Below are 17566 nucleotides of genomic sequence, written 5' to 3' on the forward strand. Positions count from 1 at the left end.
TTGACTCGAAGCGGAACAGTGTCATCGTCTTTAGAGTGATATTCAAAGAACTCCAGAACTGGACGATCCCTAGGTGGCCAGCCTTCTGTTACGTCATCCGTCTTTCGGAAGACTACACTGAGTACAGGATGCTGTGGAACACCTACGTTCAGCGTCTGCATAACGTCTTGACAGAGGTTGCCGAAAAAAATTGCGGGACGTACCACCGAGGCAAGCTGATCAACCAGTCGCGACTTGCCTGTGCCACTCGACTGCAATATGGAGATCGTACGGCCGTAGTGGATTTTGGGTCGATAATTCGATTCGTACCACTTTATTGCTTCCAAGAAGTTGTCCAGGGCGCCGCCTTCGTACTCCTGCTGCCACGCCTCGATCAATTCACGGGCACGTTCCGTACTGACAGATGCAAAACAAAACAAAACAAAACACGAAAAATAGAGCAAATGAAAAGTCAGACAGCAGCAGAGGCACATTAATATGTATCAATTACTCAGGAATCATCTTGCGTTCTTCAACTTCAACTTCAGGTTCTATGAATGTGTCAATGTCTTGTAGTGGCCGTTTCGAGATAGGTGACTGAGCCACGTACCAGTACAGGAGAGGAGCAAAAGACGGGCCAGAGGGACCTTCCCATGCATTTCGACGATATCATCTCTGAGTTTCCTCTGATTGCCATCCTTGTCAAACAAAGCGTCGCAGAGTACGGTGGGTGGAAGTTCGACAGGAAACGTCTTACGACCGATAGGAGTGAACAGCACTTTGACGAATGCGCTGAAATCTCGTAGTTCATTTACAATCTGATCTGTAGTAGCCGTTAGCATTGACGTGATTGGCTCCCAGTTGTTGGGAAGGCTCTGAAGCCAAGCCTCGACTTCGCTTTCTCCCTCCAACGCCGACTCGAACTTGAAGGATTGATCTGCGGAATCTGCTGGCATGGGGTGAGAGATGGTGTTGAGCGGAGGCGTTACGCTTGAGAGAGGTGTTATAGTGTGAGGGGAAGAACGAAAGGATAGGGACAGCGTCGCAACTGAAACGAGACCTTATATACACGTGTGTCAGTTTATTGTTCTGCCCCATCAGGCAGATCAACAGAGATCAACACGATCAATATCGTCAGCGTGGGAGTGTTCCCACGCCCGCTTTCCCGGATTCCTCTCGGACTCTGCTTTACCAACGGTGTCTCATTGTGAGTCCTGACAGAATTAGGGAAGCTCCACATGCTGTGGCACTGACCATACTTATTTACTCTAACAGCTGGCCCTGTTATTTAAGCCGTAGTTTGCCAGTGGGCATCAGCTGTCGCTGGTATAGTACTATGTCTGTTCCGCTTACTTGTATACTCTTCTTCAAGAATCTCCTGTAACTATTGTGAACACATCGCGGCTTCTGGGACAGTGACTCTGATACGGGCCTGTTCAGCCATGACGTAGCCTCGAAGCCTCGAGGTGGTGTTGCTGGAGGAATTGATCTTCTTTCCTTTCTTCCTCGAACGAGGGCTACAAAGATTATTTGATGTCTTTTTGTTATCGAGCTGTTATTTCCGCATGTAGGCGCTGTGGCCCTCGCTTCTTTGGTTCCGGGAAACGTACGAGTACAGTAGATATCGCACATTTTCCTAGTCTTCCGAGTACCTCTAGTTGTGTCACTGTTCTTAAAGTACAGTATCATATCGATTTCGTGTATGAAGACGTTGAAGAACAGTGTTTGGTACACAACAGCGCTGTTCAGGAGGACAATCATCCTCCGGTGTTCAAATTCGAAATCGAGGTCCAGGCCGGGGGCATAAAGCACGACAGACGCCCGGCAGTTTACGGATTTCCCACGGTTCGCCTCTGCTTTCCGGCTCGAGAACATAAAGCAACGCAAGCGATCCGAGATCAACGAGCTCGCCTTTTTGCCTCCCTTTCTTCCAAACCACCATCATCGCCTTCGCTCTCCCCCCCACACAAACCCAATACAACCCCCAGCCTCTGTCCAAGCCTGCATTGCTCACCGCTTTCGTCAACCTCGAAAGTTAACATCTTATCTCCAAACAACCTCGCAATCATAACCAAGATGTCGACGATGACTATCACCCACTCTCCCGTCTTGACCAAGACCGTCTTCCAGTCCTCCTGGAACGCGGACGCCTACTCCTCTCCCCTCCCTGAGATCGGTTTCCTCAGGCTCTTCGACGACAACTTCGTCGTCGGCTTCGGAGAGGCTCAGAACTCGACCCCCAGGCTCTTCTTCGACGCACCGGCAGAGGTTAGTATAATCGCTCCTTTCTTCCCCCCTCTTTTTGTCCCTCTCCCTCTCCCCGTCCCCTTTCTTCTTCTCTCCCCATTACCTTTCTTCTGTCCTCCCATCGCAGTCTCTGATCTCTCGACTCTGGCATCACAGAAGATGAACACGTATAAAACCCTCGACACCACCCACGCCACTCCCTCCCCAGACGCCGCCTCCCAAATCCAGTACCTCGTCATGCCCCCGGCTCCCAAACTCCGTAGTATCCCTCTCCCCGCCTTTGACGATGAAGAGGATCTCTTCTCCAGTCTCGGGGGCGGGGAGCCCATGGAGGTCGACGACGCTCCCCACTGGCCTGCCGCTTTCTCCGTGCGCGGCCCGTCGACCTCTGGTGCCGGCCATAGCAGTCTGTCGGATACGGAGAGCGAGGCCAGCGCTCAGGGGGAGATGAGTGAGCTCCGCAATGCGCTTGAGCTCACGCATCTGAGCCCTCATCAGACGTTTGGCGCGACGTTCTGAGGAGGAGGGTCAGGACGCGTAGAGTCGTCGGTGTCGTCGGTGTCGTTGGATGAGGCGTCGCTCTGGTCGACGTCCTCGGTGTTTCTCACGCTCGTCACGGTCAATTTATGATTTTTTTCTTATCCGGTTTTATATTCTTTTTTAAAGGTTCCATGGATGTTCATCACTGTTCCTATCCCCCTTTCCATCATCATCTTACCACTCTATCCCCAATTTCACTTGCATCTCTCCAGTCATCGCACTGGCTCCCATCCCATTCCCATTCCCCTGTCTGTTTTCTCTGTTGCTACCATCATCATACCAGTCTGTCCCCCATCTCCACTTGCATCTATCCCAGTCTACTGGATACCATCCCCATCCCATTGTTTCCCCCATTTTATCACTCCTAGTTTTGCAGTCTTCGTTATCCAATTGCACACCCTACTCACTCTTCTCTTCCCTTTCCCAGTTGCATTTTTACTCATCTATTGTCGGTATACATACTGTGCTTCGCTGTCGAAACCTCTTCCATTGTTCCCCAGTCCAGTCCAATTGCATACTCGTGTTCATCCATAACTCCACCCCCACTCCAATAGCCTGTCTCGTCCCAATCCGTTCTTCCTCCCTCTCATACCCGCTTACCCTCCTCCCTCATATCCGCCTACCCCTTCGTCGTCCACATTGCGTTTTCGTCCCCGTTCGTAAATATTGTACCATCACCCACCTTACTCCCCTTGCTCGCCGTATCGTTGTCGACAGCTCTGTACCATAGCCTCGCTCGACGCCTTATGTCTTACGCGTCGGGCCGCGGGCGAGGCACTGGTTGTTTTTCGTTTCGTTTCGTTTCTTTCTGTGTGATGTTGTTGTTTGGTTGTATATCACACGTTTGTTGTTGGTTAGTTGTACGTTTGTCGTGGCTGGAGGTGGGAGGTGTCGTGGAGCTTGTCGTGGCGGATTGCCGTGGCGGTGGTCGTGGCGGTTGTCGTGGAGGTGGTCGTCGTGGTCGTCGTGGGTCGTGAGTCGTTGTTGTCGTTGTCGTAGCCGGTGGTGGTGTCGTCGTGAGCGGTAGAGAAGGAGGAAATGTTCTTATACCAATAAACAACACATAACTGAGTGGTCCAACTTGCACCACTTTTGGACCATCTACCTTTGTGTGATGTTGCTTCGCTCGTGATTATGTCGACCGTCGTCGATATGTTTGTGCTTGTGTTGCGTTCAGGATGCGTTTGAGTTTAGGTTTGACTTTCGCTTTCATTTGCAGCCCCACACCTGTCGGTCACGGCTGACACCGGTGTCTTCGCCTTGTGCAGGAACAAAGCCTTTTTCAATTCAGATGTCCGAGAGCAGGTAGCGTAGCTGAAATACGTATGGGTGCCTGTATCACCTCCGCGAGGTCGCGGCACCGGAGCTTGGAAGGCACGCCGCAGACTGAGAATGAAAACATCTTCCGAACCACTTTTGTGTGAATGAACTTCACCGTTCGCGGAGATTGTCGATGTGGAGCTTGCGTCTGGCCCCACTGTGGCCGAAGGCCCGGACGTGGAAAAGATCACCGCTCGCCTTCTCTAGGTTGCGGCTACTGAGGTGCTCACTACGGGCAGTCATTAGAATATGAGAGCAGGGGTTACAGGTGAGTATCGTAGATGGTGTTGGAGGTCAATGGAGGTGTGACAATTTTGTTCGGGTTTTGTACGGATTTTTGTCTTGTCGTGCGACTTGCCGGGAACCCCTTACCGGCGTCCGGCACGTCGGCGGCGGCGTTGCCTTGTGGCACGATGTTGTTGTCTTTTGTGTGGCTTCCGCTTGTCCGGCCTTGTTTCGTCAACGCTTCGTTGTGCTATTATCCCTCAACATCGAGCGACTCTTTTCTAGTGACGATGGATTCAAGTGCCCCTTTAGTCGCTGAGACACGACGGGCACCACAATGTATTTGGACCGCACATCACGACCACATCAACAATCGAACACGAAGCCTTCCATCATCAGATTTCTCATCACGCACTGTCAATCGTACGTCCACGCCTTCTGACGACGTTGGGTTTTGAACGTCTGCAAGTATATTCCGCGACATGAGGGTGCTGTCAACTATCCAGCTTTTTGATTACGAGCCTTCCGAGTCGTCTCGATCGTCCTGTGGTGATAGAGCCTACCACATTTAACTACAAAAGCGCATTTTCTTCAATAGGAGTTTTCTCCAGGTCCATCACTACTCGCCCCACATACAGCAGCCTTCGGCGACCCCGGATGTTACACAAATCGCCCACTTCTTGCGCTTGGACCGTCCCTCACCTTCCGACGCATGCGCACTTTCCTTTTTCGTCACAAAGACACTCCCTTCCCAATTGTTTTCCACGCTTCCCGTGAGATATCGCGGGTCGCGAGAGCCTCGTGTGCCGCCACCCAAATAACAACCCTATTTACCGCCGACGCTTCAGGAAGGCACTTCCTCCTCTGAGCTCTCAGTCGTCATCGCCCGGCACGACGACCGTACGCGATCTCAGCCCGTCAGAAGTCAGGTCCCAGTTGTTGACGCGTGTTTGATCGGTTTGGACATTCTTTTGTTCTCTTTTTGTGTTAGGGTTGGCAGCGTAGAGGTTTGCGTCCGAGACCCCGTTGTTAGTTGGCCCGGTTCTCGATTGAATTCGAAATCTCGTGCCTGCTAGTGGGAGTCTGGAGGTTGTTGTGTAGGCTACTTATACAGAGGCGCCGTTCGTGGGGCTCTCCGTACTCTCCTCTCACCCGTCCTCCTCACCACTATCACCGTCTTCTCTGCGTTTCTCACTTTTGAGGACCGACTTGAACGAATCATATACACGGACAAGTTCTACTCGACCCGAGAGGTTGGATTAGATTGGATTTGACAGCCGAGTTGACCCATCTGCCAGTGTTGGTTTCGACTTGATTGGTTTGGGCCGCGCATATCCCTTCTGAGTTTCCACACCCGTGACCGCGCGGCGGTTTTTCTGTTCTTCTTCTTCTACCATCACGACTTGACCACGACCGCCATCTCGTCCTCGTCCCCGTCCATTCCCCTCGTTTGAGTCGCGTCCTTGGTCTCGTTCGACGACGACCTTCCTGCCTGTCTTTCACATCGTTCATAGAGATGTATTCGGGTCAGTTCAGCGTCTTTCTCATCTCATGTCGCCTGTGTATACTGAACACTCTCTGATTGTTGGTCATGATCCAGGAAATACAAAATCCTTCATCGCTCTCGGAGTCATCGTTGGGATAACACTGCTGTTCCTCGTACCCTGCGCCGTCTACCTCATCCGTCACCGTCATCGGGGACGTCGACCTGCAAAAGATACCGAGTCTAATACCACAACGACCGAAAGTGATCTGACTTCGACGCACACTGTACCTGTATCCGTCCAGACTACAACGTCTGATGTAGTCGCGCCGTTCAATGTCCCACAGTACTCCACCGGTGCGTCCCTACTCTAGTCATCCTTCCTCTTCTTCCCCTTTTTACATCTACCTTCCCTCCCTCCCTCTCTTTCCCCGCCGTTCTCTTTCCATTGTCAGTCAATGGCCCGCTGACGACGCATATGTGTATATTGCACAGATCGAACCCCAGGCGCGAACATGCGAATAGCCTGTCTACGCTCGGACGGTTCATGGCAATTCACATACCCCGGGGACCCCACAAAACTCAAGGGTCTCTGCGACGTCGATATCGAAGCGAAGCTCCATGCGGAGGAGATGGCGGCGAAGAAGCGTGCCGAGGCTGCATCAGATGGTGGCGAAGGGGGTGGGGATGGGATGTCGGACGATGAGACGTCTACGGTTGTCTATTCTCCGTCTACCACCAACACTGGCACTGGCAACGGCAACGGTAAGATCCCGATGCCGACGATACCTGACCAGGACGATGATGCCAACAAGACGCCCCCGCCTTCGTACTCGTTCGTGGAGAGGTCCGTGCTGGCTGGTCGCTGATACACTCGGGGACGGGTGTGCTGGCTCACGTCAATGTCGAGGTTAGTGTAGGGATGCGATGTCTGCATGTGGAGGGAGTGGTGGTGGTAGCGCGTTTAAGTGTGCTATTCCGGTCTTGCACATGGACAGATGGTTTGATGGTTTGATGCGGCTGTGTTCGGGCATATGATGTCGGTTTTTGGCGACGCTTTACGCTTTCACGCTCTTCATGGTCTCTCCTTTACCTTACATGCTCATATTGCGTCGCTTGCACCGCCTTGTTCGATTTTTTTCTTCGCCTGTGGCCCCTCTTCCTCTTTTTTTTTTTGGATCCCGTCATTCTCCGGTTTGCTTTTGGACTCACTCCTTTCGGTCTTGTTGCGCGTGTTCGTTACACATTACTACACCCTCTTTTATTATTTATGTTACTCCCTTTCCTATTTGGCTGTGCATGCGCATACCCTTCGTTTGTATTCTACTGTGTTGTCAGTGCCCTCATTTACTTGCGTTTCATTTCTTGTGTTTTCGATAACCTGCCTCCGATGGCAATCATCTTGCTCTCCCCATCTTCGTAAACAAGTATTATATCACATCACCACTGTAGCCTATTAGACCCATCCGTGTATCCTGATCCTCATACGCTGTGCGGAACATCATGATCTGAGCGAGCCGAGCGAAATTCCATATGCAGGTCGCGGTTTCCATATGGGTGTGATTGGAAGCCAGCGCCAAAATGTCGGCGTGCAGTTGTTTGGCAAAAGCTTTGGATCCAAACAAACGTCGATCGAGATTCTGATCTGCCGCCACGTGCTTCCGTCAGATTTTTGACCTGGGTGCCACACTGTCCTCTTCTGCACACACGTCCACTTACCCTTTCGCTCGCCACACATCATGGAGGACGAGGTGTATGAGCCTCCGGCGAAGCGGTTTAAGGTTTGTGAGGTTATAGGCTGATATAAGTGTACTGGGACTGATATGTGGGGGTTATGTTTTGTAGCATCAGTCGTACCAGCGGACGTTGAAGGATGTGCATTTGCCTTCTGCGCTGGTGCAGTCCAAGTTCGACCATGATATTGCTGTGAGGTTTGGCTTGTCTTCAGGCATGAACTTGATTATTAACGTGTAAATATATGTAGGACAACCAATCGCACTTCCACGAAGCCCTCGAACACTGGAGACAACTGAACCTCTCACCCGGCTTCGTAAAGTTCGCAGGCAAAGCCGATGGATTATCAGCTTCGCTTCCTCTGCTACTTCATCATAGCAATGATATAGTCACACTCTGGCTCACTGCGCTGGAGACTTCGGACGATGAGGGATTGCGAGCATTGCTAGAGTGCGTAACCAATATTACCTCCAATGCCATTCGTGCTAAAACTTGCTTCCAAGTCTCATGCAAAAACTCGCACACGACCTCCGCACGACAATCTCATCTTCATATCCCCAGCTCCTCGATCGTCTCCTCATACTCCTCCAACGTTCCCTCTCCGCCCCGGCGCTCACAGCCCTCCTCGCCACATTCTCCGCTCTCTTCAAATATCTCCTCGTACCCTCTTCCTCCGATGAACCCCTCGTATACACCACATGGACTCAAATAGCCGCTGCGTTACCGAAGTGCGAGGCGGAGACGCAGAGGGCGATGGCGGAGGTCTGGGGCTCGTTGTTGAGGAGGCTGAAGAGTGGACAGAGGGAGGGAGTGATTAAATTAATGGTGGAAGGATTGGAGGGTGTCGAAGATCCGTGCGCGTGGGCTATTATATTTGCTTGCAAGGTACGTTTTCGTTAAACATTGTATCCAGTTCACAGAATACTTACTTGGGGGAATAGTCCGTCTCGCAAACGCTGCATACGGCGTCTGCGTCCGTCATACGACCGCTGGTCAAAGCACACCTCGAGAGCTCACGTCCTGCCTTGTCGTTGACTTGTGTGCGCCGTGTACTTACGGCGCTCATACATCATGTGAAAGGGTCGGAACAATTCAGTCCTGTTGCTGAAGTCGTGCTCGAGGAGTTCACCGTCGTAAGCGCCGGGGACGACGAAGAGCGGTTAGGGAGAGCGTTGGATATCGCATCCATAGTGAGCTCTGTGAGACATGGTTCTCGTCTGAAGCGTACGTGATAATACCTCCAAGAAACATCGCATCTCTTCTAACGTGAAGATACAATAGCACAACAAGTATCCACCCTCGTCTCTCACTTCCCCTCCCTCCCCCTCACCCCGACTCTTCACGACTCCCTTCTTCATTTCGCTCTGTCAACGGTCACAGCCGGCGACATGGCCCTCTGGATCGGACCAGGCCGCAAACTGATCGAACACTCCTGGAAAGATATCTCTTTCGGCATGAAGCTCTGTGGCGCACTATCCGAACTCCAATGGGGCGGCTGGAAATTAGTCGAATCGCCGCACGTTGTCAAATTGACGTCTACATTACTGGCTGAACGTCCGAAGGAGGCCGTGTCACTTTTGGCGGCGCTGTGGAAGGCTGGAAGGTTAAGTGAGGTGGATCAGGCGTGGAAGGGCAGGGTGGAGGAGTGGGTCGGGGAGTGGTTTGGGCGGTGGGAAAGGACGGAGGAAAAGGTGCGTTATTGTTTGACGTTCATCGACGTTATCGCGACCGAACCGAGAGCTGACGGCTGTCTTCATAGATCGAAGAGATGCATGATGTGTTGGCGCTCATGGGGGTCGTGCCCGCAAAGTTGCCGCTCTTGGTGGCGGTTGCCGGGGGGATATTGAAGGAGGAGGACGTCTTAGCGGATTACGAGGCGTCTTACGCGAACTCGAGCTGGGTGCTCGGTGCGTGTCTCGAGCAGCTCTCGAAGCCGTTCCCAAAGGGAGTCAAAGTGGACATCCCCGTCCGGGAGTGGGCGGAGAAAATCATCGAGAAATGGAATTGGTCGGAGCATGTGCTGGGTGCGCTGGTGGCACTCGTTGAAGCAAGGTAAGCTAAGATCTACGACACCGACGACCGTGCGTGGACGCTAATGGTAATGATCTATCCAGACCCTCTTCCGGACAGACTCTTATCTTGACAGACGTTTACCCCCATCTCCAAGCCTCGCTACTTTCGCACTCCCGTAACCTTCGCCTCGCCGTTCTCCGCCTACTCAACGGGCCCCTCGTCAAATGTACGAGCGGCCAACCTTCCAAGCAAGCCATCGAGAAAGTTCTTCAAGCAGAAGAAGTCGCGCTCGACGTGCAAGGTGTTCGGGAGCGGTCCCTTCGCATCTCCCGTCTAGACCAGTTCATCTCCGTGGACGATGAGACGGGGTCCGACATTGCCGTCCGCTGGCTACTCGCACAGCTCAAAGTCAATCTAAGACCGATATGGAAGCCGGCCGTCGAAGCGCTCTCCTCGCTCTCTGAGAGAATGGGGGACGTCGTCTGGGAGCTGACGTTCGCTGAGTTGCGGAGGGTGACGAGCCGCGGCGAGGAAGATAAGGATAAAGTGTGTTTTCCGGGGTGGGTATCGAGCCAGGGGAGTGGAGATGATGGTGACGGACCGTCGGAAGGCTTAGACGATGTTAGGGAAGATGAGAGGACTTGGAGAGATCCGAGCGCGCACAAGGTTCGGACGGCAGTCGCGATATGGAAGTCGGGGCTTTCGTCTCGCGGAGACATCGTGCGAGTGAGTGTAGAATTTTTTTCTCTCTCTCCCCACCGCTCCGTCGATTTCGTCCCAAAAAAGCTGTACAGGCTCCTGCAGGCACTGACGCGACCCCCACCCTTGTTTTGAAACGCCCCAATAGGCACAGCGCCCCACAGACAGGCTCGACCGGGTCACGTACCACTCGCAGCTTTTGGCCGCGTTGGGGGCGTGTACAGCCGTGGCGGAGAAGAACAATCGGACGCTCGTCCCGTTCTTCCTCGAGCTCGTGGGCGACGAACGCCCGCCCAAGCTCGCCCGCCCGACGCTCTCCGCCTGGCTCGCGCTCTTCTCCAAGTTCGCGAACCCTAGAGTGCTCTACGCGACTGACTCCCTCCACGCCCTCTACGTCTCCCTCCTTGCCCACCCCGACCGTTCCCTCCAGGGCCTCGCGCTCTCCTGCATACTCACGTACAAGTCGCCGCATCTCCTCCGACACGAGGATAAACTCCGCGGACTGCTGGACGAGACGAGGTGGAGAGATGTACTTACCGCCCTTGACCTTGCGGAGGTAGGCGAGGAGGACAGGAAGCAGCTCGTCGACGTCATCGTACGTCTCTTGTTTGGGATCATGTTGGAGAGGAAAGGTCGGTCCCGGGGGATGGACAGGAGGGCCGCCGTGCTTACCGCCCTTGGTGGATGTACGGACGATGAGTTGAACCTGCTCGTCGATCTAATGCTCAAGCCGTTGCTCCTCGACGGCGCCGCGCCTTCCTCCGGCTCTGCCGCCTTTGCTGTCCGCTCCATTCCTGCCGACGTCTCGGCCAAGCAACAGCTCGGTTTCCTCAATCTGCTCGGCGACGTCCTCCGGAACCTCGGTGCTCGCCTCATGCCACGCTGGGACGACCTACTCGCCGCTACCATCAGCCTCGTCGCTCGAGCACAATCCCGCCTCGAGTCATCTAAGGAAGACAAGGATGCCCCGGACCAGGATGCCCCGGACCAGGCGGAGGACGACGAGAAGGAAGAAGACGCCCCCGACGACGATGAAGAAACCACTTCCGGCTCACAGAAGACTGTCCGTCAGATCCGCCAGCTCGGTCTGAAGCGATACGCCGATTTCTTCCGCAACCCCGCTTCATTCGACTTCTCAAATTACATCGCCGTGTCGTTCAAGGCGTTCATTTCCCCTCGTCTCGCTACGCTCAGCCAGGAGAACACGCAAGCTCCCTCCGCACTTCTCGACCTCTTCTACGTCTGGGCCTCCCGGAAGGAGTATGTTGGCTTCTTGGTCGACTTCGACGGACGGGTGTTGCCTCAGATCTATGCGTGTTTGGTCGCACCTGGCGTCAAGCCCGCCGTTGTCTCACGCGTCCTAGACCTCATCGACAGGCTGCTACAACTATCGAGCGATGAGCCACAAGTCGCGGATCACGTCGTCAAGCCACACGTCTCTGTTCTTCTCACCCATCTCGCCACCCTCGTCGAGCGAACGAAGAAAGACGCGACGGTGTCCAACCCTCTCACACAGCGCCAGATCTCCATTCTCTCCCAGCTCTCGCACTATCTTACCGACAGCGAACAAGCGGAAACGTTACTCTCTCTGGTCTCACCGTTGCTGCGGAAGACGAACAAGGTCGTGGGCGAGAAGGTCAAAACGGACTTACTCAAGATCGTCGGGTCACTTATCCCATCTATTCCTGCCATCGCCGACGCCCAGAGCGCCGTATTCGTCCAGCTGTACGAACTTCTGTCTACGCTCTTCCTCTCTGTCCGATCTCGGCAGGCACGTTTGGCCCTCGTAGTCGCGTTCACTCAGCTTTCAAACATCAACGAGGCTTTGCCGTCGTCACTTGCAGACCTAGTCACTTCGTTGAACGCCTACTCGACGAAACGACTCGATGAACCTGACTTCGACCGTCGTGTCGAGGCCTTTACGCAACTCAACGAAACCGAACACGCCACGTTTTCACCTCAGCATTGGCTCCCCGTCCTGTACAACTCGCTCCACTTCATCCAAGATCCCGAGGAGCTGGCTATAAGAAGCAACTCCGCGCAAGCAATGAAACACTTCACGGACAGAGTCGCCGCGAACCCCGACTCCGAATACCAGACGATCTTCCTCCGGAAGCTCTACCCCGCCCTGAAAAACAGTCTCCGATCTCGTAACGAGATGGTCCGCGCCGAGGTCCTCGGCGTCATCGCCTACGCCATCGCCAAATGCGAACATTTGAACACGTTCCTGGATATGCGCGTCCTTCTCGCCGGTGGAGACGAAGAGGCGAACTTTTTCAATAATGTGCATCATATACAGCTGCATAGGCGGACGAGGGCGCTGAGAAGACTGGCGGATTTCTGCGATGAGGGGAGGATGAGGAGTGTTTCGTTGATGGATGTTTTCGTGCCGCTTGTGGGAAATTTCATCGCGTCGACGACGGATGTGGATCATCATCTGGTTACGGAGGCGATTAGGACGACGGGACGGATGGCGAATCAGTTGGGCTGGGGAGCGTATTATGCGCTGGTGCAGCAATATTTGAGGCTTTCGAGGCAGAAGAACGCGTCGGAGAAGGTCTATATCCGGACGTTGGTCACCATTCTGGACAATTTCCACTTTCCTATGGGAGATATCGTTGACGAGGAGAAGGAGGAAGAACCAGAACCGGAGCAGGCAACGGCAGAGGGCGAACAGGCAGAGCTGGAAGAGGAGCCCGTTGTAGTCGTACCAGCTGAACCGTCAGGTCCCAAGCCAGTACCTACATCTCGTATCGCCGATGCCGTCAATGGACGACTCCTTCCCTCTCTCCTTCGACATCTCGAACGACGTGACGAGAACGAAGACACCCTGCGTATCCCCATCTCCATCGGTATCGTCAACGTAGCGAAACATCTTCCTGAGGCAGACCGAGAACCACAGGTCCTTCGACTCCTCACCATCCTCAGTCAGGTCTTCAGAAGCAGGTCGCAGGAGACTCGAGATCTCGCTAGGGACACGTTCGCCCGCATCGCGGTCATCTTGGGCTCGAAATACCTCCCGATCATGTTGCGCGAACTCCGCGCTGCTCTGCTCCGTGGACCTCATCTGCACGTCCTCGCATATGCAACGCATGCGCTCCTCGTTCATATCACCAATTCCGACAACGTTGCCTCGTTCAAGAATCTAGACGAATGTGTGGCCGATGTAGCTCATGTATCGGCGGAGGTCATATTCGGCGAACCGGGCAAGGACACGAAATCTGAGGGATTCAAGACGAAGATGCGCGAAGTCCGCTCCTCGACGTCCAAAGGCCTCGACTCCTTCGCTATTATAGCCAAACACATCACGCCTTCGAAGATCAGCGGTCTTTTAGTCCCACTGCGTAAGATAATGCGGGAGACGGAGGCGTTGAAGATGATGCAGCAAGTTGACGAGGTGCTGAGGCGGGTCGCGGGCGGATTGAACTCGAATGAGTATCTCGTGCCGGGGGAGTTGTTGATTTTGTGTCATACGTTGATCAGTCAGAACTCGAAGTTTTCGCAACAAGGTGCGAAGAGGGTGACGAAGAGGAAGATCAAGGGAGATGCGATTGTGCAGACGAAGAGGAATGTGGTGGCTGAGGCTGATCATTGGACTACGAATTCGTTCCGGTAAGCTCTCTCGTTCGTACTCGAGCTACGTGATTCATCTGTTCTGACTTGCTTTTACCAACAGCTTCGTCGTCTTCGGCCTCGACCTGCTCAACACTGCCTTCCGCCGCTCTCGTTTCGATTTCCACGACCCGAATATTATCGCCCGCCTCGAGCCCATGGTCGCCGTCATCGGCAACACCCTTTATTCTGAAAACAGCCAAGTCCTCGTCCAAGGCCTCAAAGCCTCCGCCTCCATCGTCAAATGTCCCCTCAAATCCATCGAAAAATCCCTCCCTGTCTTCCTCCGCCAAACCATCGATCTCATCCGTCAGACCGGAAGCACCGACTCCGAAGTCGTACAGAACGCGTTCCGCTCATTGTCCATCATCATCCGGGACCAACCCTCCGCGCAAGTCAAGGAGAAAGATCTCATCTTCATACTCGAGCTTCTTTCGCCGGATCTGGAGGAACCGGATAGGCAGACGGCGGTGTTCACGATGTTGCGTGCGATCGTGTCGCGCAAGTTCGTCGTTCCGGAGATATACGACCTCATGGATAAAGTCTCCGAGGTTATGGTGACGAGTCAGGCCAAACAGGTTCAGGAGCTGTGTCGTGGGGTTTTGTTGCAGTTCTTGCTCGATTATCCGCAGGGTAAAGGGAGGCTGCGGAACCAGATGACCTTCCTCGCGAAGAACCTCTCGTATGTATACGAGAGTGGCAGGAAGTCGGTGATGGAGCTGCTCAGCGCCGTTCTCATCAAGTTCGACAAGGCGATCATCAAGGAGTATGCGGATATGATGTTCGTGGGGCTCGTGATGGTCATCGCGAATGACGATTCGGCGAAGTGCAGGGAGATGGCGGCGGAGGTGATTAAGGCTCTGTTTAGGAGGCTGGAGGCGGATCAGAGGAGGGTGATACTGTCGCATCTGCATTCGTGGTGCAGTCAGCAAGGGAAGGTTCAGTTGACGAGAGTCGGGTGTCAGGTGTATGGTCTGCTCGTGGACGTGTTGCAGACGGAGGCTACGCCCTATCTGCCCGTTATCATGGAAGACTTGAACGCCACGCTCGTACGGAGCGCACAACTATTCGATCAGGACGATGAAGGAGACGATGATGAGTCTTCCGACATGGACGCCGATGGGGTATTGGAATGGCAAGTCCCCTACCACGCCCTGACAGTCCAATCCAAAATCCTCCGCGTCTTTCCTTCCCTCACCACTCAACCCCAAAAACTGCCCTGGCCATCCATCGTCTCGCATCTCCTCTTTCCTCACGCCTGGGTCCGCACCGCATCCTCTCGTCTCCTGGGTTCGTTGTTCTCTGCCGTCCCGGTCGCACCTCCGAAGCCCCAGGAGGAATATGAGAGTGTATCGCCGTTGTATGGGGTGGATGTGAAGGATGTGGCGGCAAAGTTGTGTTCGCAGTTGAGGAGTCCGTATTTGGATGAGGGGTTGGCGTTGCAGGTTGTGAAAAATTTGTTTTGGGTGGGGAAGTGTTTTATTGCTGTGGATGTTGATGTTGCAGACGCTGCCGAGAGTGGAGCTGAGGATGAAGAGCTAGAAGTCGCCGGGAAGGGTGATGCTGAGGAGGATGGTGAAGGTGAACGTGCAGATGGAGATGGAGAGGAGGGTGAGGCCGAAGAAGCAGAGGCGGAGGATGCAGAGGAGAAGAGGAAGGATAATCCCCTTGCCTGGCTCTTCTCGAAGTTGTCATATCAGGCTCGGTCGGCCCATATCGCTCGTCGAAATCGTTCGGCCAATACCGTGAGTCTTGTGCCTACAGCTTCACACTTACGATTATTGACCGTATTGAATCTATTAGGAAACCTGGTATCATCAACCATCTGCCATTCTTCGTTGGTTTGCAGCCATGGTCACGTACATGGAGCCTTCGAAGGTCGAGCTTTTCCTCGTTCATATCCTGACGCCGCTGTATCGCATAACGGACGATGATACCATCCGTGATCCGCACATGGGTATGTTTTCATACATTTTGACGCTGTATCCTCCTTACTCACGGTATATCGGTCGATGCGTTGTAGACGAACTGAAGACGACAGCGACGGAACTTCAGGACCTCGTCCAACAAAAAGTGGGGACCACGAAGTTCGCCAACGTGTACAACAAGATACGACAGAATGTGCTTGGGGTGCAGAGGGAGAGGAGGGCGGCGCGGATCACGAGGGTGACGACGAACCCCCAAGCAGCGGCGAAGAGGAAGCAGCAGAGAGGGACGGCGAAGAAGGATAGCAGGAAGAGGAAGAATTCGCTGTATGCGTGAGTGTTTTCATTCATGCTGTTGAGATGGTTCAAGATTACTGATCGTGAGGTTTTTGTTCTCGCTCACAGAGAACGAAAAGGCGGGTTGAAGAAAGGGCGACATGCATGATTGTCTCCCATTATCGCGCGCCACCGCCACACGCCATGCTATTACCCTAAATTATTTACCTACAATTCTCTTGCTTCTCTTGGGATTTTTCTTGGCCTCGGACATTGCTCGAAAAGTATTATAACACGCACAAACTGTAAAATGTAGCAATACACATACGAAAAATAAAAGAGCGTCACGACATGTCCATCGTGATCTCCCCCTCACCTGGGTAACACAGATCGTTCTCCTCCCCGACCGCATCATCATCATCCTCATTCCAATCACTCGTCGTCTCCCACTCATTCTCAAATTCAATATCAATCGTCAACTCCTCCTCTCCATCCCCATCGTCCGTCATCGGCATGAACGAAGCTAACTGCGGGAACGAAGTGTGATATTGTTGCGGGTTTTTGTGCGAGACGGGGAGGACCCAGCGGCGTTCGCGGAGGCGCTTGTGCCGTTCCCGGTCTTCTTCGATGCGGCGGAATATTTCTTGACGGGGAACGGGTTGGTGTGTCAAGTGGTGAGAGGATGAAGGGCGGGAGGAAGAGTGGGCGAGTGGGGAGGGGAGGTCTGTGGGTCCGGTTGGGTCGAGGTCGGAAGTCGCGGAGGACCGGGCGGAGAGGACGGTCATTACGTCGTCGATTTTTTGAGGTTCTACGACGCGTTTGTTTCGCCAGCTTTCTAGGATCTGAGCATGAGATCGTGGATGTCAGATCAATAAGGTTTTCATGGGGAAGGCAGCGGGGGGAACGCGCCTGTTTGGTGCTCATGAGGTTGGGGAGACCTTGTCGACCTTCTGGAACGACGTTCTCCACTATCGTGCTCAGGTCCCGAGTGACATAGTCCACGTAGAAAGAGCTGTTTGACGCATTCTCTGTGCCCATAGCGGCGGAGTGGGATTTGGCGAGGAGTGATGATTCGCATAAGGAGTCGAGGAAGTAGAGGATGTTGATGCGGTTGTTAATAGAGCCCTGAGGAGCAGATCGACGGAGACACGCGCATGAGCGTAAAGTTCAAAGAGAGTCGAAGTGGTAAGGGTCTACCTTTTGACATTCCTCAACGATGCAATCCCATAGGTCCTCGCCACACCGAGAATAATACTTCAGGGCGTAGCCCACGACTTTCTGGATGGACTGTTGGGAACTGGTAAGCCAAGTCATTCAGAAGACATATCATGAGCAATATACGAAACAACTCACGCGTTCAGCTTCCTCAACAAGGCGAGGAACTGCATTCGAACTTCGAACGGGTCCATGCTGGTACCAAGGATGTCAAGTACACTCCAGATATTACCCTGCAAGATTATGAAAAATTGAGGCCTTTCTTTCTTCAAGTGATATACACGGCACCTAACTATCG

At 53.5% G+C, this 17566-nt stretch overlaps 5 protein-coding genes across 5 annotated transcripts; 3 read left to right on the plus strand and 2 right to left on the minus strand.

Moving 5' to 3' along the window:
* Positions 1-486: 486 nt before the first annotated feature.
* STEHIDRAFT_162480 (uncharacterized protein) lies at positions 487-935 on the minus strand (the record flags this gene model as incomplete). The annotated part of the gene is made up of 2 exons (XM_007310114.1): positions 487-530; positions 590-935. 2 exons carry the CDS (start codon positions 933-935, stop codon positions 487-489), a joined length of 390 nt encoding a protein of 129 aa, XP_007310176.1.
* A 1030-nt stretch (positions 936-1965) lies between these two features.
* Positions 1966-3350, plus strand: STEHIDRAFT_150406 (uncharacterized protein). The gene is made up of 2 exons (XM_007310115.1): positions 1966-2247; positions 2383-3350. Exons 1-2 carry the CDS (start codon positions 2056-2058, stop codon positions 2743-2745), a joined length of 555 nt encoding a protein of 184 aa, XP_007310177.1. The 5' UTR covers positions 1966-2055; the 3' UTR covers positions 2746-3350.
* Positions 3351-5430: 2080 nt separating this feature from the next.
* STEHIDRAFT_125726 (uncharacterized protein) lies at positions 5431-7219 on the plus strand. The gene is made up of 3 exons (XM_007310116.1): positions 5431-5837; positions 5912-6151; positions 6290-7219. The coding sequence occupies exons 1-3, from the start codon at positions 5828-5830 to the stop codon at positions 6661-6663; spliced, it is 624 nt and encodes a 207-aa protein (XP_007310178.1). The 5' UTR covers positions 5431-5827; the 3' UTR covers positions 6664-7219.
* A 303-nt stretch (positions 7220-7522) lies between these two features.
* Positions 7523-16366, plus strand: STEHIDRAFT_125727 (uncharacterized protein). Its single transcript, XM_007310117.1, has 13 exons — positions 7523-7575; positions 7640-7720; positions 7779-7978; positions 8032-8413; positions 8470-8752; positions 8810-9219; positions 9288-9580; positions 9643-10267; positions 10389-13852; positions 13917-15597; positions 15656-15809; positions 15876-16110; positions 16183-16366. Exons 4-13 carry the CDS (start codon positions 8282-8284, stop codon positions 16220-16222), a joined length of 7317 nt encoding a protein of 2438 aa, XP_007310179.1. The 5' UTR covers positions 7523-7575; positions 7640-7720; positions 7779-7978; positions 8032-8281; the 3' UTR covers positions 16223-16366.
* A 31-nt stretch (positions 16367-16397) lies between these two features.
* STEHIDRAFT_135076 (uncharacterized protein) lies at positions 16398-17462 on the minus strand (the record flags this gene model as incomplete). Its single annotated transcript, XM_007310118.1, has 4 exons — positions 16398-16895; positions 16963-17178; positions 17251-17350; positions 17407-17462. 4 exons carry the CDS (start codon positions 17460-17462, stop codon positions 16398-16400), a joined length of 870 nt encoding a protein of 289 aa, XP_007310180.1.
* Between the last annotated feature and the right edge of the window lie 104 nt (positions 17463-17566).

The sequence above is a fragment of the Stereum hirsutum genome (genome assembly GCF_000264905.1).
Source record: "Stereum hirsutum FP-91666 SS1 unplaced genomic scaffold STEHIscaffold_19, whole genome shotgun sequence".
NCBI lineage: Eukaryota > Fungi > Basidiomycota > Agaricomycetes > Russulales > Stereaceae > Stereum > Stereum hirsutum.